The 27,171-nt window shown below is 41.6% G+C and overlaps 1 protein-coding gene across 3 annotated transcripts in view; it reads left to right on the forward strand.

Annotated features, from left to right (window-relative positions):
* The window catches only part of RICTOR (RPTOR independent companion of MTOR complex 2), a 65,033-nt gene extending 38,854 nt beyond the window's left edge, over positions 1 to 26,179 (forward strand). Inside the window, exons 20-40 of one of the 3 annotated variants that reach the window (XR_014161416.1) lie at positions 37 to 172; positions 1,784 to 1,831; positions 2,391 to 2,593; positions 3,589 to 3,715; positions 4,281 to 4,445; positions 4,895 to 4,971; positions 5,076 to 5,154; positions 6,601 to 6,710; positions 7,299 to 7,386; positions 8,852 to 8,944; positions 9,897 to 10,003; positions 10,689 to 10,918; positions 12,720 to 13,749; positions 15,218 to 15,398; positions 16,254 to 16,338; positions 16,569 to 16,808; positions 17,109 to 17,267; positions 17,616 to 17,739; positions 19,822 to 19,960; positions 20,058 to 21,650; positions 21,737 to 26,179. Coding sequence is in view for 2 of the 3 variants with exons in the window: in XM_081881341.1 (XP_081737467.1) it covers positions 37 to 172; positions 1,784 to 1,831; positions 2,391 to 2,593; positions 3,589 to 3,715; positions 4,281 to 4,445; positions 4,895 to 4,971; positions 5,076 to 5,154; positions 6,601 to 6,710; positions 7,299 to 7,386; positions 8,852 to 8,944; positions 9,897 to 10,003; positions 10,689 to 10,918; positions 12,720 to 13,749; positions 15,218 to 15,398; positions 16,254 to 16,338; positions 16,569 to 16,808; positions 17,109 to 17,267; positions 17,616 to 17,739; positions 19,822 to 19,960; positions 20,058 to 20,126 (3,490 nt within the window). In the remaining variant the exon portion in view is untranslated. Of the gene's footprint in view, positions 1 to 36; positions 173 to 1,783; positions 1,832 to 2,390; positions 2,594 to 3,588; positions 3,716 to 4,280; positions 4,446 to 4,894; positions 4,972 to 5,075; positions 5,155 to 6,600; positions 6,711 to 7,298; positions 7,387 to 8,851; positions 8,945 to 9,896; positions 10,004 to 10,688; positions 10,919 to 12,719; positions 13,750 to 15,217; positions 15,399 to 16,253; positions 16,339 to 16,568; positions 16,809 to 17,108; positions 17,268 to 17,615; positions 17,740 to 19,821; positions 19,961 to 20,057 lie in introns of all 3 variants that reach the window. The other 2 variants (XM_081881341.1, XM_081881342.1) reach the window with 2 other exon arrangements.
* The last annotated feature ends 992 nt before the right edge of the window (positions 26,180 to 27,171 follow it).

Below are 27,171 nucleotides of genomic sequence, written 5' to 3' on the forward strand. Positions count from 1 at the left end.
AACTTTTCAGCACCTCATATGTCTGTTTAATGTTAGATTTATACGGCGACTGATGTATTTTTACAAGCCCAGCAGCAAATTGTATGCCAACCTGGATCTGGATTACGCAAAGGCCAAACAGCTCACAGTTGTAGGTTGCCAGTTAACTGAGTATCTCCTTGAATCTGAAGAGGTAAGATTCATTTTGTTTAGCTCTAAGTAACTACTAGCAGCTTCTTGTATTGTTGGCATTACCTTTTGGCGAGTTATTACCTTTATTGCATATTCTAAAAAATATTAGAAGATTCATTAGACCACGTTTGCCAGGTCTAAAGGAAGTGCAATTGGAACATTTAATTCAGGCTGGGAAATATGAGTATTTGCTGGTCAAAATCTTAGAAGAAGAATGGAGTTTATAAAAATGTATGGCTTATCCCATTGATATATAAAGTTGGGGGGGGGGATGTAACACATTAGTAAGAGCCCTAAACTGTAGCAGTTCATTAATAAAATAAAAATGGCTTGATATCCCTGGAGTCCTTCATAGTCTTTACCCTGCTCCTTAACCTTTCACCGCAGGGCATCACTAGGTAAGCTGTATTAAATGGGTGTCTAGTTACCCTCATCCTGAATGGCCAGTGAATCACTAACTTTAACCAACTCAGTTAACAGAGCAGTAGATCTCTCAGTTTTATGGGAGGAGAGATCTAGCTGGTTACCAAGTCACTTCCCAGCCAGCTCCCAAGCTCTGCCTATCCTCGCTGCCTAAACTCTAGAGCAGGCATGTCGAACCGGTCGATCTCCCAAGCTCTGCCTATCCTCGCTGCCTAAACTCTAGAGCAGGCATGTCGAACCGGTCGATCTCCAGTCCCCCCCCCCCCCAAAAAAAGCTCAACAACTTTCGACAATCCAATAGGTAGATCACTGCCAGTTTTTTTATAGTGAGGGTAGATTGCAGTCTCTTGGGTATTGGACATGCCTACTCTAGAGCAGTGTTTCCCAACCTTGTGCCTCCAGCTGTTTTTGAACTACAACTCCCATCATCCCTGACTAGCAAGACCAGTGGCAAGGGATGGTGGGAATTGTAGTCCAAAAACAGCTGGAGGCACAAGGTTGGGAAACACTGCTCTAGAGGATGAACAGGTGCCTTTGGTGCCTTAAGTTTATTATTCAGAACACACAAGTATATCCAACAGTGTCGTTCAGCTGATGGTCAGGCTTAACATTAGCAGAGTAGCAGGGGAAGCAATTTCCAACAATTCCTTTTCCACCTGCAGATCTCTGTGCCCCCTAAATCTTCTCTGAAGGGTCTCCCAGTTCTCTGGAGCAGAATTATGAGTGGTGCAAGTGTCTACAGGTTGGAGAGGTAATCGCCAAAAATTGCATCCCTCTTCATTTCACTGAAGGAAGCCTTATCAGCTGAACAACACCTCTGGAAACAAAGCATAGAGGATAAAATTGCAGCCCATTAAATAAACAAAGAAAAATGGTGGTTATAGATCCTGAGACGTGCCCTAGCTGGAATAATAGAAACCTGATTATGCACTGTAGGAGATCCATTATAAGAGGCAGTAGTGGATTCAGGAATCAAAGTCTCCTCCACATTCCTTTGTCTACAAACCAAAGCAACATGGACTCTAGCAAACACAATTAGTTAATTGTAGATGAAGAATACTTAATGAAAAATTTAGCTTTCATATTTGTAGAGTTTTGCCTATGAAATTTACACACCAGCCTGATAGGCTTCAGGATATTGGGAGGGGATGATACAGAGGTCAAATCAACATGCCCTTTTGCCCCTCAGGAAGGAAGACAGGAAGGAAAGAAGGAAGGAAGGCAGGTGCAACAAAAGGTAGATACAGACTTAAAATTATCTCAACTTTCTGTAGCCTAATGCCTTGCATTCCTAATTCTCTGTGACACATAAGGGGTAACAACTTAAAGGTGTTTGTCCTAGTCTATTTTCTTCTTTTGTTTTTGTTTGACAAAATTCAGAAGCTGGTGGAAGAGGGAAAGGACCAGAAGGTGTTATGTTCACTTTTGTAAAAAACCTGTTCTTGAGCTGCTTCACTCGTCACCTGCCACTGTTAAGCGCTCACAAAACCTGGGACTGCCTGAGGCTTATTTACTCTTGTGACAGCTATAATCCCCACAGGAATTGACTTTTCAGCTTGTGACAAGATCATCTGAGGGCAGTATCACAGCAGATTCTCCCCACATTTTAAAGTTTGCACATGTTGCAGCGTTTTCCCAATGAAGGGTTTTCTTCTGGTTTTAATTTATCAGGTGCTTTTTGGTTTGATGGTTGCTTTCTTTCTCTTGTGCCCAAAGAAATGTAAATGGGTGTCTTTTTTCAATGAGGCAGGGAAATGCTGCCAAAGGAACTGAAGTTTTTTCCTTTCTCTTTGAAGCAGGATGGGCATGGTTACCTCGAAGAGTTAGTGAAAGATATTGTACACTGGCTCAATTCTTCTTCTGGACTGAAACCAGAACGCAGCCTCCAGAACAATGGGTTACTTAACACTCTTAGTCAGCACTACTTCTTGTTTTTTGGTACGCTCTCCTGTCAACCCCACGGAGTGAAAATGCTTGAAAAGTGTAACGTGTTTCAGTGGTAAGCATTATCTTCAGTTATAAGAATCTTTTGAACTACTCAGATCCTGGAAGTTTTAAAATGAATTCTTTCATCATTCTTTAAATTTCTGTATAACTAGATGTGGTTAATTGACCCTAATTTTTACATTTTTTGTAAAAAGAAAAGAAAAAGATAGATTCCCAAAGGAACTAGGTTGCGTATACTGTTAAAAGTTGAATGAGCTCATCCACACCATCTATATTTCATTTACATTATTAAGAATAGTACTAGATTCAAAAGTGTGCAATTAGATTTTAAAGTTTTATAAAGTTTTTTATAAAGTTTTTAACTAATCTATAGACCAAGCATGCTATCATTTTTCAGGAAAAAGAAAGCTTTCAATGCTGAAAGCTGGAGAAAACTCTCCAGCTTCCATACAATAGAAATAATTTATATCCTATTTGACTACATGGGATTTTAGGGTAACTTAGCAGGGGGACGCGGGTGGTGCTGTGGTCTAAACCACTGAGTCTCTTGGGCTTGCCAATCAGAAGGTCAGCGGTTCGAATCCCTGCTACGGGGTGAGCTCCCATTCCTCGGTCCCAGCTCCTGTCGACATAGCAGTTCGAAAGCACGACCAAAAAGTGCAAGTAGATAAATAGGTAACCCTCCAGCGGGAAGGTAAATGGCATTCCCGTGCACTCCTCTGGTTTTGGTGCTCCATTGCGCCAGAAGCGGCTTAGTCATGCTGGCCACATGACCCGGAAAAACTGTCTGCAGACAAATGCCGGCTCCCTTGGCCTGTAAAGCGAGATGAGCGCCACAACCCCAGAGTCATCTGCGACTGGTCTTAACTGTCAAGGGTCCTTTACATTTACCTTTTTAGCAGGGTGAAGAAATATTCCTGGCCTGAAGAACTTAGTTTAAAATTTGATAATGGAGAAAGGCAACCAAAGAAGGGAAAATGGAGGGACTTTTAAAGTTAGTCCAATTCTCATACAGATTTACAATTAAATGTTTCCATCTTTTTCCAGTCTTCTTAATCTTTGCTCCTTGAAGAACCAGGATCACTTACTCAAACTGACTGTTTCTAGTTTGGACTACAGCAGAGATGGATTAGCAAGAGTCATTCTTTCCAAAATCCTAACGGCATCTACAGATGTAAGTGACAACTCCTCTTAAATGCCTACATTCTGAGGATTATATTTAAATGGATGTTTTCACAGCGTGGTATTACGGATAGAACGTTGGCCTAGGGAGACCTAGGTGTAAATACGTTTTTGATCTCAGCCCTGAGCTTGTGACTTTTGGATCAGTTGCTTTCTCTCAGCCTCAGTATAATCTCAAGGCAGTATATCATTTGCATTTAATTTTGATGGCTTGTTAAATGAATGGCTCTAGGTGTTCTGCATCAATATATGTGAGCTAAATGTAGGGAGAGGTATAGGTGAAGCCACACCACCTGGACCTTCTTGTGTTAAGTGGTAGGGTCTGAACATGCTTAAAAGCCTCCTTCAGACTTTGCCGCTATGAGAATATTTTAAGTGGAACCTGCACTCTCATTGATGTTGGTGTGCTTGTGTGTATATCCCTGACCACTGCCCACATTGTGTATGTTCAAGCTGAGTGCTTGGAGAGAGCATGGATCTGGCTTTCTGTGTGCAAAATCTACTTTTCTCTACTGTATTTCCCTTGCCGTTGATTTGCTTGTTTACTTGCTTCATAGAGCTGTAGGCTATATGCCACAAAACACTTACGAGTACTGCTGAGAGCCAACGTAGAGTTCTTCAGCAACTGGGGAATCGAGTTACTGGTCACCCAGCTCCATGACAAGAATAAAGCCATTTCTTCTGAAGCACTTGATATCCTTGATGAGGCATGTGAAGACAAGGTGAGAATCCTGCTGCCCATTCTTAAAGTTACCGTGAATGAATACTGTTGTGTATCAGTTTATTGAGAAGCACGTCATACTTCTCATGCAATGGTCTTAGGCCTGGGCGATATATCATCCAGGACCTGTCTGTGATGTCGGCTTCATTCAGCGGTATATCACTGGTGAAACTGCCACTGCTCCTGAGTCCCTCTGCTAGCGACTTCCTCCTGTGGGTATTGCTTGTTCCTCCCTCTGCATCTTTTAACTGCTCAGCTGAGGAGTGTGTGGATCCCCCAGCCCAGCACTGGCTCCCGTCCAAGCAGGGAGAGCACTGGGGATGAGGAGGCCTCCCCATTATTGTATATATTGAAATTTCCTGCTAATTCCTTATTGATGTGAGTGCCAGTGTAACCAAACTGATTTCCTGAGACATAACTGCCCTCCCACTCCCTGGCTCTCTCTTTTAGGCAAATCTTCATGCTCTTATTCAGATGAAACCAGCGTTGTCTCATCTTGGAGACAAGGGCTTGCTTCTGCTCTTAAGGTAAACACTAAATATGTTACTTCATATGAGAACAAACCAAATTAACTTGCATTTTTGTAATCGGTGAACATGTTTATAAATGGTATATGATGGTACTTTTTCAGGTTCCTGTCAATCCCAAAAGGGTTTTCCTATCTAAACGAACGAGGCTATGTGACAAAACAAATGGAGAAATGGCAGAAGGTACTTTTAAACAAATCCAGATCTCTCTGTGAAATTCATAACTTGTTATGCTGAGACTTTGCTTGGCTAAAGCCAGCCCTTTAGACTTCCCTAGAATGAATGTGCTAGCTCCATCCAGTCATGGTCCAGTTGTGTTTCTTCATTCAGAAGGTGAGATAGAGCCACTTGCATTGCTCTCAGGTCTGTGGACCTGATGGGTTTTTAAGGGTTTCTGAATTTAGGCATAGTGCTCAGCTTCATTGCATCTGACAGTCCTGCTTTGGTTGGGCCCATTATGTATAAACTACTGGCATATGAGAACTGAAAATTAGGCTTACAGGCCTGATCCAGAACCGATTTTCCCACTGGAATTAGATTCTCTTTGGATAACTTTTGTTCAAACTGTACTTTATACAGCTCTTTATCTAGGAAGAAACAGCTCCCAGGGAGTTTAAGTTAAGAAGTTGCAGGAAGGAGGATTCCAGGTGTATATTTGAAGATAAGCACTTGCGATGCTTTAGAGGAAAAGGACACGGGACAGATTTACAGAGAAAAAGCAGTAGGGAGGAAAGGATAATCTTTGCCCAGAAAAGAAATGCCCACACCAGTTTGCTCTCACCCAGAGCTCCCTTTGGTTAGAAAATGTGGCTGCTGGAAATGATTCAACATAACATTTAATTTCAGCTTTTTTGAAAAAGGCTATTTGGGCCAAAATTTGAAGAGGAGAATAAATCCTTTGGCAACATATGAAATGACACTTGAATGTATTCACTTACTAAATGGGGTAGCGATCTGCTCCATCATGGAAGAGAACTGTACAGAATTGCTATGGAGAGGAAATTCACAAGTTAGAGGAAAAAAATCCCATTTATATCAGACAGGTTATTCTGTAAAAATGAGAGACAGCGAATGTTCTAGGGATAATAGGGTTTCAGCCATTTCCCAGTCTTGCCCATTATTCTAGAACAAAAGGCTTTGCATCATGAATTAATTAATTTATTGCAGTGTGTTTAGACAGCTAAACATCAGAATATCCAAGATCATGAAACAACAAAACATATAAAAGCATAGTAAAACTTCAAACATGTTCAAAATGCTATTAATGGACAAATTAACGATAATACAAAACTAGTAAAGATCAGGTGAAGAAAAATGGTTTTTTGTATATACCAAAAGCCCACAGTTGAAGGAGGAAGGGAATTCCAGAGAACTGGTGCCACAACACTAAAGGCCCTGTTCTATGTAGCCGAGCCACCAGGCATGTAAATAAATATTTTCATTCCAAAATAGCTTTCGCCTTTTAATCAAACGTTTGACTTCAAAAACCTGCAGTGGTTCCCTTGGAATTATGAAAATAAGGAGGTTTTTCTCATTTGGATCACAGTGTCACATAGTACAGTATTATGAATACAAAAATCTGCTGGAGATTTCTCTCTCTCTCATGAGCTCTGTATCCCATCATCTTAGGAGTACAACTTAAAGTATGTCGATTTGATAGAAGAGCAACTCAATGAAGCACTTACCACATACCGCAAACCTGTTGATGGCGATAATTATGTTCGCCGGAGCAACCAAAGGTAAGATAAGTTGCAAATGATCTTGATTGGTTTGCTAAAGCAATTGCTACATATGAGATGACTGTGTGACTGGTTTTTGAAATAGCCATAAGGAGTAAAAATTGAAATACTTTATTGTCACTTGTACAACTTGTATACAGTGAGATTACACGAGCACCCCCCACTCAGCTCTCTTAATCTTAATTCCCCTTGTTTACTGATGCACACCCACCAAACCCGAAAGTCAGTTGCCCTGTTGTTATCTTTTCATTCAGCAGCCTAACAGCCCACGGATAGAAGCTGTTCTTTACCCTGTTGGTGCGACTAATCATGCGTCTATATCTTCTGCCCGAGGGCAGGAGATGAAGAAAGTGCCGGCCAGGGTGTGAATCATCCCTGAGAATTTTCCTCACTCTCCTGAGGAAACGTTCTTCCACTATTTCATCCAGCGGATTCACAGGACAGCCCATAATATCTTGTGCTGTATTCACCACCCTCTGTAGGCACTTCCTATCGGTTGATGTCAAACCAGCGTACCACACCGTGATACAGTATGAAAGGACACTTCCATTGTTTACTATTCAAACAGACCATTTTTCTTTCTGGCAGATTACAGCGGCCACATGTCTATCTGCCAGTTCACCTCTATGGACAACTGGTACACCACAAAACAGGCTGCCATTTGTTGGAAGCTCAGGTGAGGAAATTTAATATACCTGATTCAAAATCAAGGTAACATTAAATACATTGCAGCCTTCTTGGAATTGCGCCCCCCCCCCCCAATTTGTTTGGTTGTTACTGGTTCAGGGTTGTGTGGCATATACAACCTCATTGTGAAATTTGGCTTGGTTTTTTTTCTATTTAGACTACAGAAGAGGAATTCCCAGGTCATGCATGCATCTATGTTCTATAAAATAAGCTTGCTTTAGCCAGGGATTAAATTTTCTCACTTAGCTGGAGCACATAGAAGACTCTTTTTCATGGATTGAAATAGTGAGTGAGATGTGTAGACTTTGCTTGCAGAACAGAAAGCAAGGGTTGTAGCCAAGGTAGCACTGAGTAAAATGTCCTGCTAGCACAAGGATTTCCACTTGTGTCGCAGGAGTCCCCCTCCCTGCATACCCCCAAAATTTATGCTAGGGGTTCCCCCAAGGTCATGGCTTCAAGTCCTACATTGGGCAAAAGATTCCTGCATTGCAGGCAGTTGGGCTAGATGAACCTCATGGTCCCTTCTAACTCTACAATTTTGTGATCTATGAACCTTCTAAAGCAGATTGGGGGAGGGCAAGGGGGGAGGTTTGTTGAGCAAGTGGACTTAGATGCTGCCCCAAGTACTTTTTTGGTAATTCCACGGGAATTGACCCAAAGAATCATGAAAGGGGCCCTTCTACAGTGGAACTGCTTTGGTCTGCATGAGGATCCTATTGCCTTTTAGTCTTTCTGCATTTTTAGGCTATGAATATTGACTTCTGGGGTAGGGTGTCAAACACTGGTAGGTGGTGGTATCTTCCTCTACCAACTGTCGCCTAGCTGCAGCCATTCCATAAGGCTGCAGCAGAGAGAGAGAAGTGAGGCAGGGCCACAATATCAGCTGTGCTGAGAGATCAGAAACTTTTGGCACCTACTTTCCATGAACTGTTTCCAGCTGGGAGGGAATGCGCTTTACACCACACAACTTGTGCATGGATTTGCTTTTTTTTCTTCCTTCATTCTGAGATGCTGTAGCTAAGGACTAGCTGATTGGTTCTGAAATGTGCAAGATACTGCTGTTCTTAGCTTATGTGATCCAATTCTGAGTTGTGTCTTCTCAATTTTGAACTGAAAGAAGAAAAGAATACTGGCTTATTTTTATAGAATTTGAATTACATGTTTGTGTTTTTAAATATTTCTTCTTAAAATGAAAAAAAAGAGCCTTATTTAATGACCAGAGCTGTTAGCGTTGTTCTGTATTTCTGCCTTTAGTTTTACCATTGGTGCTCTTGTTTAAATGGTTGGTGGTTTTTGAAACATTAGTTTTCAATTTTTTTATATTAAAAAAATTACTAAACCTATTTGTATTTTGCTATTAGCATTTATGTAAGTTTGAAAAGCAATTCAGCAGATTTGAAGAATGTTAAGCTTCACATTGAAGCTACTTTGTGATTGATCTTTTTATTCTTTAGAGTATTGTTCCTGACCTGAGTTACACTGTTCGTTCCCCCATGCTGGATAAATGGGAAGGGATTAAGCAGCTGAAGGCAGCTCTCTGGGCTCTGGTTAGTAAAAAAATAAAAATCCGCCATGGTGTTTTCTGCATTTCTGCAACCAAAATAACAATAATGGTTCCCTCAAAGATCTGTTTTTGATTTTTGGATGTTGCAAATTACAGTGGTATCTCAAGTTACAGACACTTCAGGTTACAGACTCTGCTAAACCGGAACTAGTACCTCGGGTTAAGAACTTTGCTACAGGATGAGAACAGAAATCGTGGTCCAGCGGTGCGGCAGCAGCAGGAGGCCCCATTAGCTAAAGTGGTACCTTAGGTTAACAGTTTCAGGTTAAGAATGGGCCTCAAGAATGAATTACTGTATTTTCTGGCGTATAAGACTACTTTTTAACCCAGGAAAATCTTTTCAAAAGTTGGGGGTCGTCTTATACGCCGGCTACAGCAGCAGCTCCTGCAGCAACTCCCCACCAAAGGACAAAACGAAAGCAGATTAAATCAGAGGACACCAAGCTCTCTAGATGAAGCAGAAATACACTTGAAAATTGGCCCCCTTTGAATCCAAAAGAGTTCTCAAATTGTAGAAGGTGAGGTACACGAGGGCATTGCATCTAAAGACAAAAGACTCTGCACTGTGGAAGGGAGCATATCAACCCAACCCTATATTGATAGCCAAATTAACAATCATATTTGTGTGTGTGTGTGTGTGTGTGTGAGAGAGAGAGAGAGAGAGAGAGAGAGAGAGAGAGAGAGAAAGTCATTTTTGTTAAGTTGGGAAAGTAGGTAGACTGTAACAAGGTGCTATTAAATTTTTTTAAAAAGAAAAGACTTGAATTGGGGTAAAAGAGACTCAGCTGTAGGTATAAAGAAATTTATAGCTTATACCGTATACAAAATATCTTAAGTTTATCCATCAAGTTCTAACCAATACTACTTTGTTATATGATATAGTATCAGCAGTATCAGCCAATAGCAAATTTGATCACAAATTATTTACATTACAGGGTAATATTGGATCTTCAAACTGGGGTCTCAATTTGCTTCAAGAAGAAAATGTCATCCCTGATATATTGGCACTTGCCCAGCATTGTGAAGTCCTATCTATTAGAGGGTAGGTATAACATGGTTTGAAATTGACTTTTAAAGGGTTTATAGGATTTTTATTTTGCCCTGGAGTCTTTAAAATGATTCTGTGCCATCTGCTGCTTCATTCTTTAGAAAAGGTATATAATTTTAAGATGAGGAAAGGCACAACACCCTTTTTATTTTAAAAAAAATTAGGTGACTTACTATTAAAATAGCAAGTTGCTACTTACTATTATGTTAATAGATTTTCTGTGTGACATTAGTTTTGCAGCCTTATTTATGGGTGCGGGTGTTTTGTAGTCATGATTTGTGGATCACACACAGAAGATGGGAACAAAACTGGATGTCTCCTACTGTATTGAGTGATAATAATTTTAAGTAATAGAGGCATGTAGTGAATGAAATAACACTTTTATCTGTTACATGCCTAGTTCTACTCTGTATCCCCTTAGAGAATAAGGCTGCAACCTTATCTAGGAATAAGCCTCCTTGAACTAAGTGAGACTTATTTCTGAGTAGACATGTACAAGATTACACCTCAGAGTTGTAGGCCAGCTTACACAAATGATTTGTATTTTTCATTTCACATGTATATTGACAGCACAAATCACACTTCCTGAGGGGAGGGAAAAGAAGCTGGAGAATTGTTTTGGAGGCCTGAATGTAAAATACATATTTGTTTGAACTGAAGTTCTGTTTTATAAACATAGGACGTGTGTCTATGTGCTTGGCCTGATAGCCAAAACGAAACAAGGTTGTGACATTCTGAAGCATCACAACTGGGATGCAGTGAGACACAGTCGTAGGCAGCCTTGGCCAGTCGTCCCCGATGACATGGAGCAACTCTGCAACGAACTCTCCTCTATTCCCAGCACGCTTAGTTTGAACTCTGAATCTACCAGTTCAAGGCACAACAGTGAAAGTGAATCTGCACCGTCAAGTAAGTATGCATAGCAGTGCCAGCACAGTTAGTAAATTCCCTTTGGGGGAAAAGCAGATTATGGGTCTGGCCAATGAAATCAATAGAATCGTAGAGCTGGAAGGCACCTCAGGGGTCATCCAGTCCAACCATTTGCAGTGCAGGAATCTCAACTAAAGCATCCATGATAGATGGCCATCCAACCTCTGCTTAAAAAAGCTCCGAGGAAGGAGAATCCACAACCTTATGAGAGTGTCTGTTACACTGTTGAATAGCTCTTGCTGTTAGAAAGTTATTCCTTATTTTCATTTGGAATCTCCTTTTGCCTATCCATTTTGAGAAGGCATTAACTTTCTAAACTGAAGGTAGTCTGTATTCCTACATGAGCATGATGTACAGCCATACCTCGGGTTACAGCCGCTCCAGGTTGTGTTTTTTCGGGTTGCGGACCGCTGAAACCCGGAAGTACCAGAAAGGGTTACTTCCGGGTTTCGGCGGTCGCACATACGCAGAAGCACTGAATCCCAACCCACGCATGCACAGATGCGGGTTGCGAACGTGCATCCCACACGGATCACGTTCGCAACCCGAGCATCCACTGTATGCTTAATGGATAAAGACAAGGTTTATAGAACGTGGCTGGGTACCCTTTGATAATTTCAGAAATGGTTGAGCTATAGGGTGTCCAGAATGTTACTTTGCTGATCAGAGGCACTTTGATTCAGCTGAAAGCTTTCATCAGTGAAAGGAGGAAATGTCCACTTACTCCCCTCCCTACTATACTGTACAGTCCCCCAACCGTTTGGGGCAGATTGAAGCTGTTGGGGGAAGGAGAACTGGCAAAAACCTCACCCTCTATGTCCTGCTGGCAGAAGCCTCTGCTGGGTCTAAGTGCCTTCCGTCAACAGAGAGACACCTCTGGGTAAAGCCCCCTTGGAGAGTCTTTTTTTAGTTTCAGCTTCCAATGTAGAAAATATTACAAATGTAATCATTTTAGATCATCCTTTTATCTGGTGTAAATGAAAAAATAAAACACTGATTTCCTTTGCATAGAATTAGATCCATTTTTTCTCTAGGATGATAGTATAAAAGTGAAGATAAAGACTGGACATGAGAAAATTATTCTTTGAAAGTTAGAAACCCTGATTTAAGATGGAAATGGGAAACGTCAAAATATCTAGTAGGATGGTTTGAGTATCACATTATATTTAAAGAGCAGGCTCGGGATATGTTGGAGCTAATCAGAAAAGTCAGGTGTGGAGAGTAAATACTATCATCAATTAGATATTGTGAAGTAATGTCTTGATATAAGAGAGGCACATTCATTTTAGAATTGATTTTAACCTGTGGCTGTCACTGGACTACAACTCCCATCACTGTTGCCTATGTTGACTAGGACAGGTGGGAGTTGATGTGAACAAACACTGACCCCTCAACTACAGTATGAAATTACATTTCCAAAAGCATAGTTTGGCTCCTGAAGACCCCTAAATTCATGTTAAAAGGAGAAACTAAGAGCACTAACATGAAAATTTTGATTGCTCAAGAAGTGATTAAGTGTTCAGTACCATTGTTTTATTTATTTATTTATTTAAAAAGGCCAGGTTCTGTTGATCTTACATATAACGTTTAATGGCACATAAAAGGATACTAAGCACATTGCCCCCCCCCGTCTAAAATAGCCTTCAGCCATTACAATTAAGAAGTGTACATGCAGTTGGCTTTCATAGACTATGCAGTGACTTTTGAGAGCTAGTTTTAGTTACCAAATATTCATAGACCAAAAATATTTTAACAATGCAAGCTTTTATTTAAATTTCAGGTATGTTTATTTTGGAAGATGACAGGGTTGGTAGCACCTCTACCAGCACGTTTTTCCTAGATATATCTGAAGACGCAGAACAGAATTTCTACGACCGATCTGGACCCTTGAAAGATAAGGATCGCAATCCCTTCCCCTTCTTCACTTCAAGCAGGCTTGTGAAGAACCGCATTTTAAATTCTCTAACCTTACCTAATAAAAAACATAGAAGTAGCAGCGATCCTAAAGGTGGCAAACTATCTTCTTCAGAGAGCAAGATGGGTTTGAGGCGAAATCGTACAGTAACTGAGCCTTCCAGCAGCATGGATTTTGCACGAGGCGAGGACTTCACCCCTATGTTCCGGGTGCCTAAAATCCACACTCTGAAACTAGAGACGTCATTTGTCGGGAGCAGACACAGCGAAGATGCAGATAGCACTCCAAGTATAGGCGAAAATGACCTCAAACTTCCCAAAAGCCTCGGCCACGAAAACCATCGGGAAAACGCCAGCCGGGAAAGACTGATAGGAGAGGTTTCTACGCAGACTCACTTCAAAAGCCGCAGCTTGAGTTTCAATACGGATACCACCACGAGTGGCATAAGTTCAATGAGTTCGAGCCCTTCGCGGGAGACTGTGGGCGTGGACACTACAAACGTAGACACGGACAGTGGGAGTTTAAGTACTGTGGTGAGTACTAAGACTGTTAAAACAATCCAGTGCTCAACCCCACAGCCGAACCACCTCCCCCTCTCAAAATCAAATTCTGTCTCCCTGGTACCGCCAGGGTCCTCGCACACCCTTCCTCGAAGAGCACAGTCACTTAAAGCTCCTTCGCTCGCCACAATAAAAAGCCTGGCTGACTATAACTTCAGCTACACCAGTTCGCGAGATGCCTTTGGGTATGCAACACTCAAACGCTTGCAGCAGCAAAGGATGCACCCCTCTTTGTCCCATTCGGAAGCTCTGGCGTCCCCAGCAAAGGATGTGCTCTTCACAGACACAATTACTATGAAGTCTGGTAGTCTAGACTCTCGACTGACACCAAACAGGTAAGCACTTCTTCCTCCCTCAAGTTTTCTTCATGGCATAGCTAAGTAATGTTCTCACGATTCCAGCTGTTCAACAAGAGAAGAATTACTGTATTTTTTGCTCCATAAGGCGCACCAGACCAGAAGGTGCACCTACCTAGTTTTTAGAGGGGAAAATCAAGGAAAGAAATATCCGTTTCTCACAGAGCTTTTTGGGGCTGCTGGGGGAAGCCCGGGTCCCTCCCAGCCCCAAAGAGCAAAGAAGTCAAGACAGCGAGTGGGATGGATCCTGCTGGCTGTCTTGGCTTCTTTAGCCGCGCACAGCCTCTCTGGCCAGGAGAGGCTACGCGCTGTTATGGCAATTCCCCCACCTCCCGCAAAAGCCCACAGGAGCCGCGCACCCTTTAAGGAGTGCACGGCTCCTGCGGGCTTTTCTACGAGGAGGGAGAAGGGATTGACTGGCCGCGTCAATTCTCCCTTCTCCCGCGTCCCTTCTCCCTTCCGGGGAAAAGCCCGCAAGAGCCGCGCGGAGCTTGTGTGTGGCTCTTGGGGGGTTTTCCTGCCTGCCACCCCCCTGCATTCGCTCCATAAGACACACACACATTTCCCCTTACTTTTTAGGAGGGAAAAAGTACGTCTTATGGAGCGAAAAATACAGTAGCCAGGAATTTTGGGTGTGACCCAAACAAGTTTAAATGTACGCAGAGGAGAGCTGCATTCACAGCCGAAGCTTCCTTTGATATGCTTTCCGTAGCTCCCACCGCCTAAGAGGCAAACGGCCGTTCAGTTTCAACTTGAAAGCTCCAGGAGCATGAGAATTCCTTTTTTCAATCAGTCATGGCTTTCCACTTCAGGCAAGGGCCTATACCAGTGAATTCCCAGGGCATTCCTAGCACTCTGATCAACTAGGCTTTAGGGGAAATAGCAAACTCATGGCTGTTGGATCCTATCGTAAAAACTCGAACCCACCCCCCTGACATTAAGAGTCTCATGCTCAACCAACTGATTCACAGTCTCAATTCAGGAAGGGCTGCTGAATCCTATCATACAATCTCAGTTGCATTGAAAAACCAACCCTCCTGCTCAAAGCAATTCACTCTAAAATAATAATTTTAATAATCAGGTGGGGTTTTTATTGGTTCAGAGCAATGGAAAGATTAACTGAACTGTTTTCAAAGTTAGTTTCTGAATGAGAATGGAATACGAGAGTAGAAAATACAGATGATGCCAGTCTGGAACTGAACACAAATTTACCTCTTAGAAATAGTTTTTGCTGGGAAAGCCATTCATAACAGTTTATGTGTTGCTCTCACAGTATGTCTTTCAATTATTAATAAATATATAATATAAAAAATATATTAATATATAAGAAGGTAAACTGTATACTCACCCAAACTAGCCGTACTTTAAAAATGCTGTCTGTGTTATTACAGAGCAGAGTTGTGATTTTCAGGTTATACTGACTTTGGTTCCCTTGATGCTGTTACAGGTTCATGAGAGCTTTAAGTTATGCATCATCTTTAGATAAAGAGGATTTATTAAGCCCTATTAACCAAAACACACTGCAGCGTTCTTCTTCTGTTCGTTCCATGGTGTCTAATGCTACTTACGGAAGTTCAGATGATTACATTGGGCTTGCTCTCCCCGTTGATATCAATGAAATATTTCAGGTATGTACACTGTGTGTGTCTAAATTTTCATGCAGAACAACATCAGAATAATGAATTTGAGATTCCCTCATGTGAAATCACTTCATGTTCACGTGAGAGAATTTTTGCATCTTAGAATCATTGTTCTAATGCAGGCATGTCCAACAGGTAAATCGCGAACTACCAGTAGATCACTGGACATCTGTGGTAGATCACTGGTAGATCACTGGCTCCCCCCAAAGAAGTTCAACAACTTTGGCTCCCCTAAAGAAAGCTCTGCACCCCAAAAATGGGGCTTTTCTCCTCCCTAAAAAAGCTCAACAACTTTGACCTGACCTCCCCAAAAAGGGGGTAGCTCACTGCCAGTTTGTTACTCTGTGAATAGATTGCAGTCTCTTGGGAGTTGGCCACCCCTGTTCTAATGAATATATCCTCTGGAAGCTACACTTACTCAGAGAAGGGATTAGCTTAACTTACTTGATCAACTCTAGCATGATTTTTTTATTTGAAGCCTAAATTCACATATTTACTGGTTATCCACTTATTTCCAAATCAAAGCATTAGTCATCATCCTTAAAGCCCTATAAATGACTTAGGTCCAGGTAATTTTGGGACTGTTCTCTCCCAGATCACCAGATCAGCCTGCCCACTTAATAAGGAGACCTCCCTTTGTGAGGCAGATAATGTGTTTATGATTGGGTTTTACACGTTTCTATGTTTTATGAAAATGGGGAATTTTTTTTAATGTAGGCTGCTCTGAGTAGTGAATTAGCACTCAAATTAAATGCTTGAATGAATGGCTATTTACCAAAAATAGAGGGCTTGTTTACTTTTCCAAAAACTCATCCGTATAATTTTTCACTTCAAATATTTCAGGTAAAGGAAACTCCTTACTTCCAGAAGAAGACCATGCCTTCACTTGACGAACGAGGCGCTAAAGTCTTTCCCCAAGATGCTGGAGGTACCTTTTCCTTTCCACTCTCTTTTGTTCTACAGTGGAGTCTTCACATTTTTTTGAGCCTGTGGGGTACCTTTTCGAATTTTGCCAGTGCCAATTTATTTTTTTGCAGCGCTGACTAATTCTGTAGAACAAAATAATTCCCCAAAAGTCAGACACAGGGTTGAATGGCAAAAGCTGGTCTTCTGCCACACTTATCATTTATATTTCCTTTTCTGTCATTTAATTGTAAGCCTCTCCAGGTGTGCCGAGTGGTTCTTCCGAGGTGGTGAAGAGTCCCTTCCAGATGCTTCGCCAGCAGATCAGTCTTACAGAGATAATGAACACTAGCCGCTCGGATGCTTCTCAGTTCCTTGAAAGTATGGAAGACACAGGGCTCCAAGAGCACACGGAAGAGAATTGCCTTTATTGTGTCTGCACGCACATTTTGGGCTACCAGCAAAACAAAGTGAATTCTTCATATAGTCACACTGGTTAGTACAGCTGGGCCTCTTTCGGTCAGAAGTCTAGCCATTGCTCCTATTCACATACAAGAATATGGAGACTTGCAGACCTGTTTTGGGCTTCTCATACATCAAGAAATAACTTTCCAGAATGTTTCATAGTGCTGAGACCCAGAAACCTACACTGAAATTTAATGTAGGGTGTCATATTCAGCGGGTGTTAACATGGCTATGGTTCACAATTATAATTTATATTACATTAAATTATCTCAGCTGAAATGAAGCTATGTATTTTTCTTCTTTGTAAACCACTCCATATGTTTTTTTCAGAGTTTTCAGACATTCCTTATTCTGACTGGTGTGGAAAGCCCATGCACAATCACTTGGATGTGGTCCCCCATTCCTCAAAGTTTTCTGGGATTTCGGGATGCAGCGACGCTGTATCTCATGGCTCAACCAGTAGCACCAAGAGTACGGATATTGTGATAGGTAAGTGGTTTTGTCATAAGCATAACAACATGTGACTGTTTTCCTACCTCTGGGAAGAAGTCTAATATTTTCTTTAAGGCACTTGCAGTCTGATTCTGAACATTTTGCATGTGGGTATTGCATGAACATGCTCTTCCTCCAACTCAGCTTAGGACTGCAACCTTTATTAGGGTTTTCCTAACATTCCTAGACATTGACTCCATATGTAGTGTTGAGGCAAGGGAATAACATCTGAACGAGTCCTTGGCCTAATGGGAGGCATTGTAATGCATGTGTGGCACTTCTCAGTGAATACGCATGCAACTGCCTGTGATTTTGATTCTGAAAAATGTCCCCCCCCCCTTCAAGGTGTAAAGTCAATCCCAGATGATACCCCTGTATGCCGCATACTACTGAGAAAGGAAGTCTTGCGATTAGTGATCAACTTGAGCAGTTCAGTAGGAACTAAAGGACATGAAACAGGTCTCTTGACGTAAGTAGCACTCTCTTCTCACTACAATTTTAGCTTTCTGCAAATAGTCTGTCAGCTGTGGATGAGGGAGGTAGAGGAAAGGGGGATAGATGTTGTCATGGAATTCTACTCAGTATTGATCCTGAGCCAATTCCAACAGCCTTTAGCAAAGGTGCCATGGGCTTTGAAGACACTCAAACTCAGGATGCAAGGGAGAAACATGCTAAGAGGAAGGGGCACACTTGGCAAATTTACACCGTGATCAACTCCCGCCCGGAAACCAATGTCCCCACTGTGGAAGGACGTGTGGATCCAGAATTGGCCTCCACAGTCACTTACGGATTCATTGTTAAAACCGTGTTTATGGAAGACAATCTTGCTCGGCTACGAGTGATCACCAAAGAAGAAGAAGATAGTTAGCAGAGTAAAAATTTAAACATGTTGCAGGATTCCCAAAAAAATAGACCAGAGGCAATTGTAGCTTTACTGCTACTGAAGGCAAATGAGCATAAATGGTCACAAATCCAATACCTTCAGGATTGGCACTATCCATAAGAAATCCAGTTCCAGCAGACTTAACTTAAACTTACAATAACTTATAATAAGTCTAAACCTTAACACTAAGCATACTATGTACAGAACACCACACCAGAAGGAAGAGAGATAGAGAAAGTGAAACCCAGACTCCTTCTGGCCTTACTATTATAGTCATCATGACCTTGACTGAAAGAGCTAACAGGACCAGTTTAAGCCAGCTGTACTCAGCCTCTCTGAAGGAATAACCCAAACACCAGGAACCTTCTGCTTGTTTCTTTCACACAGAGAAGCTTCCAGAACCCTCTTGAATTAATTAGAACAGGAAAGATCTCTACACATCAGATCAATACTTTCTGCACTAAGAAATGCAAACTGACAGATGTAGCCCCCTCAGGCTCCTCACTAATCCTTTGGAGTTGGGAAGAGTGGGGAGGAAGGATGTGGGTGAGCTCCTGGCATCATCAGCTCTTACCAAAGAGGACACAATGAGAATTCATTAGAAATCATTCATGCTGATTGGGGTGGAGACTATCCCATTTGCCAGTCTAGAGTCGTAGATGGGTTTGTAGGCCTTGACAATTGTGGCAAAGCCTTCCTTTGAGAGATGGCATGGAAACCATTACCCATCAGCCAATCTCTTAGCAAAGGTGGTTGCTGAACTTGGTTCTAGAGTTAATAAAATTACTTACCCGTCATGCCTTCAGTAGCTGTATAGCCACCCAAGTGTGAGATATCAAGTTCATGCATGGTCTGTGGTAAGATTGGGCGTGTTCAGTTCATATCAGATCTGCTTTTGACACAACAATGTCAGGTTAGCATTTGCAGCAGTTGAATCCAACATCTGGTAATGGGGATATGACCATCTTGGCAAAACTATTTCCCTGCATCCATCACATGCTGCAGTGATTGTGAGCATATGCCCTTTGAGGTTCGGATTAGACTCGTTTAAGCCTTTTCAGTTCCATATTTGCTTTTTCAGTCTGTATTTTGGTTCCTCTTTCACTTGAATTCAGATTGTTAGGTCCTGAGATTTGACTTCATCGATTTGCGTGGAATATCAGATAGCTGCCTCAGCTTCCTTCCCTAAAGGTTTATAGTATTAAAACAAAATAAAAAAATTCCTTCCAGTAGCACCTTAAAGACCAACTGAGTTAGTTCTAGGTATGAGCTTTCGTGTGCATGCACACTTCTTCAGATACACTGAAACAGAAGTCACCGGACCTTTCTATATAGTGAGAAGGTGGGGAGGGGTATTACTCAGAAGGGTGGTGGGATCACCCATTCCCACCACCCTTCTGAGTAATACCCCTCCCCACCTTCTCACTATATAGAAAGGTCCGGTGACTTCTGTTTCAGTGTATCTGAAGAAGTGTGCATGCACACGAAAGCTCATACCTAGAACTAACTCAGTTGGTCTTTAAGGTGCTACTGGAAGGAATTTTTTTATTTTGTTTTGACCATGGCAGACCAACACGGCTACCTATCTGTAACTGGTTTATAGTATTAGGTCTTGATGGAACAGTCAAATCATGGTGCATGAATTGGTTTCTTTTTCTTTCTGATTAGAATTAAAGAGAAGTTTCCCCAAGCATTCGATGACATATGCCTTTACTCTGAAGTGTCCTACTTGCTCGCTCACTGCACATTTCGATTACCATCCCGAAGGTTCATACAAGAGCTCTTTCAAGATGTCCAGTTTTTACAAGTGAGTTGAAGTGAAATCTAGCTAATTCTTGATAGGCTTCTAATACGACTTTTGTCTTTTATGCTAATTTACTAACATTCTATCTCGTTACTTCCAGATGCATGAAGAAGCAGAAGCCGTACTAGCAACAAATCAGCAAACAGCTAACCCATCGGCTGAATCCTGACCCCTTGCTTTTTGTGGTGTGGTTAAATATGAAGTCGTCGAAATAACGTCTAATTGACTGGGCGAAGAGAAGAGAAGCATTCTGGGTACAAGTAACAGAACCTCTCCTCCGTGAAACTTGCTTTCCCATCCATCCATCTGAGCCCTATGGGAATTGTTAAAACAATGAAAGTAGCAATTACCAAGATATGCAAGGAGAACGAAGCACTGAACACTTGCACAGGTTTTCATTTCACTTATTTTGAAACGCAGCATCGTAATAATAGAGGACAGCGTGCAGGGACGTGTTGTACATGGTTGGTTTTTTTTACTTCCGTTCAGGACAGAGAGTGATGCCTTTTAAACCCTGGATCTCGGAGCATCTAAGGCTCTATCTCCATTGTCACCAATGGAGCTGCTCGGACTGTGGACGTCAGGGGATTAATGATGGCTTTCTGTGATAATTTTTCCTAATCTTTGTGAAACACTACTTGGAGAATTTCTGATCTCTGAGAGAGGAAGAGAATCCTTAGTAACTTGGGGTAGTCTTAAGTTATTTTATTGTTACAACAGCAAAAATCCTTATTTGTGTTAGCAGTCGGTCTAGGTTTGTTGCAGTTACATGTGATAATGTGTTAACTGAACCAGTTAAGGAACTTCACTACAGTTTGATTTTTTTAAAAAAAGAACAAATCACTTCTCAGATCCCTGGGATCAGAATTTCCCTGTACATATAATAATGCATGTTGTTCGGTCGGGTTTTCTACATTAATGCTCATCTAGTATGTAAATTGTCTAAATGTAAACCTTTTAACAAGCATGACTTCCATCAAATAAGGGTGCATACTTTATCAAGAAAAACTAGGAAATATCTACCCATTGCTGCTTTTGATCAGGAAAGAGGCAAGAAAAACAAAAATACCACATTCCATGTCTTTAATTTTCTCCTTACCACTTAGCTTTGATTATACACGTGAAAGGTTAATTGCAAGATAATACCGGTGGTAATGGTAGTGAAAAGCCTTAAAGGTGCAATGCAGAAATGAACACTCCTTTGCTTTAATCAATTGTTCTTTCACAGATCCTTTGCACAGATGATATGATGGTGATAATATATAGGTCAGTTCTCCCCACACCCTTAGTGCGATTCCTAAATTTCTAGAAGTGCAGACTTGAAAGGCGTGCATCTTGTCCCCAGACCGAAAGCCCCCCCTCCCCCCAAATCAAATAACTTGATATATGCAAACCTGTACATACAAATGCCCAACCACTTTCATTACAAAAGACTGACTGTAGTGGATTGAGGTTACTCTGTAATTTCTTCTGTATGGAAATAGTACAGCGGGACTGTACTGGCAATCTGATTATGTCCATCCATTCCCCCCCCCCCCCAATTAAACAAATTCAAAGATTTGCTTATCAAGGTGTAATTAGCTCAGTTTTGCATATTCCTTACTGCAGCTTAATCAGTGCACTAATTCTTTTTGTGGTAGGATTTTGTTCCACGTTATAGAACCTTAAGAATATTTGAATTTTTCATTACGCAGTCCAATCTTGGTTAGGTTACCTCCACTGCCATTCCAAAAAAAAAAAAAATGGTTTTGCTCCACAACACAGGGAAGACTGCAAAAGTTAAAAGGCCAAACCACCTCTAAGAGTTCTGCTTTCCTTAGTAGGAGACTGGCAAGTGCTTACAGCCGAAATCTTTTTGTCAGGCTCCTTTTTGTAGTTCCTCATGAGACCTTCTTTCACTTAGGCTCCTTGCCCTTCCTGTACAGGGCAGATGGAAGAACGAGCAGTTCTTGACCTCTGGAAGTTTTGGATACACAGCACCTGAATCCGCTTCTTTTTTCTTCTCCTCCCACATTCACCACGGTGGCTCCTCTGAGAGCATCTTCCCCATCGCACTATGGCTTAATTTTGCCAAAGCCTCTTTCTCCTGGCTCGATGAGCTCAGTGTTCAACTCCAGCTTCCATGTTTTCCTTGCATTGTCTACACTGCCATTCTAACCTGCCATTGGGGAACAAGTAATTTTAAAGGAACAGGAGTTGTCTTGGTGGCATGCTCATTTTCACCTCTTCTGACGTGATGATGACTTTGGTTTCAAGGAATGCGACACTGGATGGGGTTGCGGGGCTTGTAGAGGTTTTGAGACCTTCTTTCACATACGATGATGGCAGTGGGGGGGAGGTTGGTGGTGGGAATAAGAATACGTTACCAGGTTTTTGAAGTTACTTTCCTCCCATTTGTTGCCTTTGGAACTTGTTAACTGGAAGGTGACAGGAAGGAGCAGAGGGCCTGTAGAGGCAGTTGTTACCTCCCCACCCTTTAACCAGACGTCTTATTTTCCTTGAGTTGTAGAGGAATGTTTGGTGTGGCAGTGGAGGTTCCTTCTAAGAGTTGGCCATTTCCCCCTTCCTATAGTATTACTTGTTAAAACTGCTTTCATCGGGTCATGTGGCCTTCACTATAATTTAATTGGTAGAACCCTTTTAGGCCTATGTAAATGGAGGGTTCCCAGCAAAATTAGTTCCCTCAGTTTTTTTCCCCATTTCCATCAAAGCTCTTTTGAGTTTTGGGTGGGGGACTTCAGCTGAATTAATGTCTACCTATTAACCGCATGGAATCCATTAATCTTATCCGCCAGTATTTACAGATATATCGTTTGGGCTTAAATACAACTCCTTTGCAAAACCAAAATGCTAGCTACAGTAGACCAAATAGTGGTGTAAACCCCAAAGGAGTGATGTAGTACTCACAGTTAAAACAGGACAAAAAAAACCCTGATCTAATACAGTAGTAGTGAACACTACCTCAGTTAGGATAGAGTAATTAAGACCTATAGATTGCTAACTCCAGCTGGAGTTAATTCATGAACTCTAGTTTACATTTCTGCTTCTAAGACAAACGGTAGCTGAGGCTTTTTTTAAAAAAAAAAAAATCTATATTTAACAAAATAAATTGTTCAGGTGGTTAGGCTTTCCAACCCAGGTCTTAAAGAAGGGACATGAAAAATGAATAGGGAAAATTAAACAGTAAACTTGGATTGCAGCATCTACACCCAGAAAATTCACCACTACCTTTAAGTTCAAAGAACTCTTGACTTCCATCCTGACCATCACCAAGAAAACTGCAAAGTAACATCAAGTGAATTTTTCAAATAAATTTAAGGAAAGAAAACATATTTCCGTAAGTGTTGAGGATGTAATAATGTCAGTACTGAGTGTTTCATATATGATACCTTGCGTTTACTTTAATTTGTCAATTAATTTGATGTGGCAGAATATATTCTGGAGTGTAACACAATGGGTTTTCATTGAAAAGCTGTGTTTTGAATTGAGTACTCCTTGGCCAGTCACAGTAGCATCTCATTCGGTTGTGTACTTGGATGACCTTTAGTCCATCAAGCCAAATGCAAAAGCCCTGAATTGTGAACTGCCAGCTGTTTGACAACCTCATGAGTCTCAGAGATACAGAAGAATCAGAAGGAGGCTATATATACCTGGTCGGTTGCACTTGGCTTGGAGGATCACGAATTCTACAGGGTAGCCTTAGGTGCTCCTGAACAGGAATTGGGCACCAAGCCAAACCATAGGAAACGTCCCCAGAAAAGGAAAATATGATGGCACTTGGGGAAACTCCCAGCATCACAGTTTGAATTATGTGGGTGGTGCGGACCATGCCCCCATACTATGTCCCAGTGTTGCTTTTGCAGAGGGATGGGAACTGTGGGCTTGGCTCAGTGACTTCTGAGAGATCAGTGCATCTGATCCCTGTAGAAACCCTTGTGCTAAAGATCCCCCTTCTGACATTGCGAGGTATGTCACAAAGGAGATTCTAAGTGCTTCAGAATGGACCCTTACAGTGCATGGGGGACTTGTTTAGATGCATCTATCTCACTCTCATGCACACACACTGTCCTGCCCTACTTACTGCAGCAAAAGTTGGACAGAAGGGATTTTAAACAAGGATCCCAAAGTTCTCCAGGTCTTTTAGAGGGAAAGGGGAGCATGTAGCATTCCAAAAAGCTGCATTTGAGAGAACACTTTGAATTGACATCCTTTTTCTGCTTTTGTTCCGTTCATTCCAAATATAACTCTGTAGGAGTTCTGTTTTCCCCACGACAGATAAGTTAAGGATTAGATATTGGCTGTGACGCAGACTGTTAGATCTGAGTACCTCAAGTTCAGCACCTCCATTAATACATATGGCAGCAGCCTGATTGTATGATAGGCATAGAAAACCTTTAGCTGTTATTAATTCTCTATGTCTTTAAGAGGTCTGATCATCAGACAAAGAAGTGTTAGCCCCTTGCAATATAGGCTTGGATTCCGAGTTGGTCCTCTGCTCCCATAAGCAGGGTGATTTCTGCCAGCTCCCTCTCCATTTGCCAGTGGCCTCCCCTTCTAGTCCCAAAGGCCCCTCCAACTCCCAGGAACATATTTTTTGAAGGGGCAAAGGGAAGCTGGAGGCAGGCAAGCTCAGATCTTTGAACTCAGTCCACAAAAGATCCAAGTCATATTGTCAGATGTGTGTCACAAGGCCCATACAGTCCTAAAAAGACCTTGTTCATTATATCCGCCATGTAGGCTGCTGCTAATTAGGCACCATCGGTTTTCATTCCTCTAGAATATTTTCAGTATTCTAGAAAATGGGTCGACGCGTTCAGAAGTTTGCTTTCTCCGACACATTCTAGAATACTTGCCAGGCGACAGAGAATGTCCTTCAGTAACTCTTCGAACAGCAGTATAAGGAAGAAATAAGATTCTGGAAGCGTTTTGGTGGCAGCTCGGCTGCTTGCGTTTCTGGCAGCACTCTCTGTATAAAGATTTTGCAAAGCTGATGCCCCAGTTGTGAAGTGAATGTAAGTTTCAGAGGGCATGGGGTCCGACCCAAAGAGAGGCACTTCTAAATTTAGGGCTTAACTCTGGCTGAATATTGCCTTAAACATATTGATCCTTTTTTTCCCTTTTTCTTTTTTGCTTTTAATAGGAGAAAAAAACTCTTATTTTGAGATTGCCTTCTGTAACAATCCTTGTTACCGTACCCTTCTGCTTGCCCTCCTGTGCAGAAAAATGTGACAGTGCAGATGGGCATGTGTTTTCCAGTTAAATGTACCTCACTATTAAATGCTGGCTAGTGGTGATGGGAACATGGTAGAATCCCTACTAGAAATTTCCCTTTTCTAGAAATGGCAATAGCCCTGTCTTTGTTTTTTTTGTTTTGTTTTTTTAGACTTCTCAGCGCAAACATCCAGATTTGCTATGTAATTATCATTTTTTAATTCAGTCAAGAATGTGGTTTTTATTTGGATTTTTTCTTTTGTAAAATAGTTGGATAGCGACGCCACAGCATGCAGAAATTGCACTTTTTTTGCTTGACCTGCTTGTATAAAATAGACACTATTTAATTTGAAAAAAATGTAATTTATGCCAAAAAAAAGAGAAGAAGAGCAAGAGAACTTGCCATTCTGCCACTGCATAGGTTAGATTAGCACAAAACGCAAGAAGTTTTGAGGGGGAGGGGCAGTATTTTGTAGGTGTAATTTGTGGGCGGGGGGCGGGGAGATGTGCTTCAATAGTGGCTGCCAATAACCCAAACTATGTGTGATGTTAGAGATTATGTAAATTAATCATTCTGAGGAGTGTGAGAAGAGTGTATGAAAAACTTCAAAGCTCATTGTCTCCACCCCATGTGGTCATATTTCCTCTTATTTTTTTTTTAGTTGACAAGCTGCTACATATTTGGAAGTTATATTGTTTGTAGGTCACTGAATGGACATTGAAATCTGATTTATATTGTATACCTGTAACATAGAAAGAAAGAAAAAGTATTTATATATTTTCTGTATGAATATTTCATTGAGCTGTGTATAATTTTGAAGAGGCTTTGTCCCCAATTGGATCTGCCCATCTGATTCTTGATCTCTTTTTTGTTTCTCTTTCCTTTTTTGGATTTTTGTTTTGTTTTGTTTTGTACAGTGTGTACAGTTCACATCTATGAACATTAAAAGCCTCCTGAAGCATTATCTTATCAAAGGGATGCATTGTTAATAAAATGGACTTTGAACTTGCTCTCTTAAAGTAAAACGCCTGATGTTTCACCATCTCCGAGCCCCTTTGCACCGTTTGGTGCTGCTGGGTACCAAGCCAATCGCCTTACTGCAAATTTAAGTAAATATCTCTTTTGTTTTTGCAACTCAGGTTTGCCACTGAATTGAGACATTAGCCCTATTCAGATGTTTGTCTGCCAATGCGCGGAGGAAAGTGATGGAGGGTGGCAGGTCCTGTCTGTGTCCCTGCTCCCCTTGTAATTCTAATTTCATTGAACAACCAAGTAGAGTTGTTGATGTTTAGCATTTGTCTTGTCTTTTGACCTTTTATTCACTGTGGCTTTCTCCCTTCACCCTTCATTTTTAATTTCGTTTTAAAGCTGACCTGGAGTTTTCCTTTTGCCCACTAGGTGGCATTGTAACCTAATACTACGCAACTGACTTACCTGGGAGTCAGACCCAGTGGTCCATCTAGTTCAGTGTTAACCACACTGGCAGGCAGCAGCCGCTCAGGATCTCAGGCAGGGGCCTCTCCCTATCTGGAGTTGCCAAGGGTTGAATATTGGTCCAGATGCTCTACTACCCCTGAGCCACGACCACTTCAGCTGTTGCTGGGATAATGAATTAGGAAACTGAAGATATTCACAGCTCCTGCTTTATAAGCACAATGCATTTCCAATGAATGGTTCATTAGGTGAGTGTTCATATTCTAATGCAGGATTTGGTTGATCTCTCCCCCTTCCCTCTCCATGGTTTCTTCCTGAACTCACTACAGCCAAAGGAAATAGCGGGTTTGTCAGACCTCTTGTGCTCACTGATAGGTCCAACTTTTCCTTATGATTTGTCTGATCTTGGTCCCCACTCTCTCTCTTTCCCCTTGGTTTCTGTTCAAAAATGGCTGATGGTGACCCACAAAGCACACAAAAAAGCAAGGAAGTCGACTGTACAGATAAGTGAATCTGTGGAGTGTATAGCAAGGTTTGGGTTAACTGTGCCCCTGAAGGACCAGGTGCG

Source organism: Podarcis erhardii, assembly GCF_964252035.2.
Source record: "Podarcis erhardii genome assembly, chromosome: 11".
NCBI lineage: Eukaryota > Metazoa > Chordata > Lepidosauria > Squamata > Lacertidae > Podarcis > Podarcis erhardii.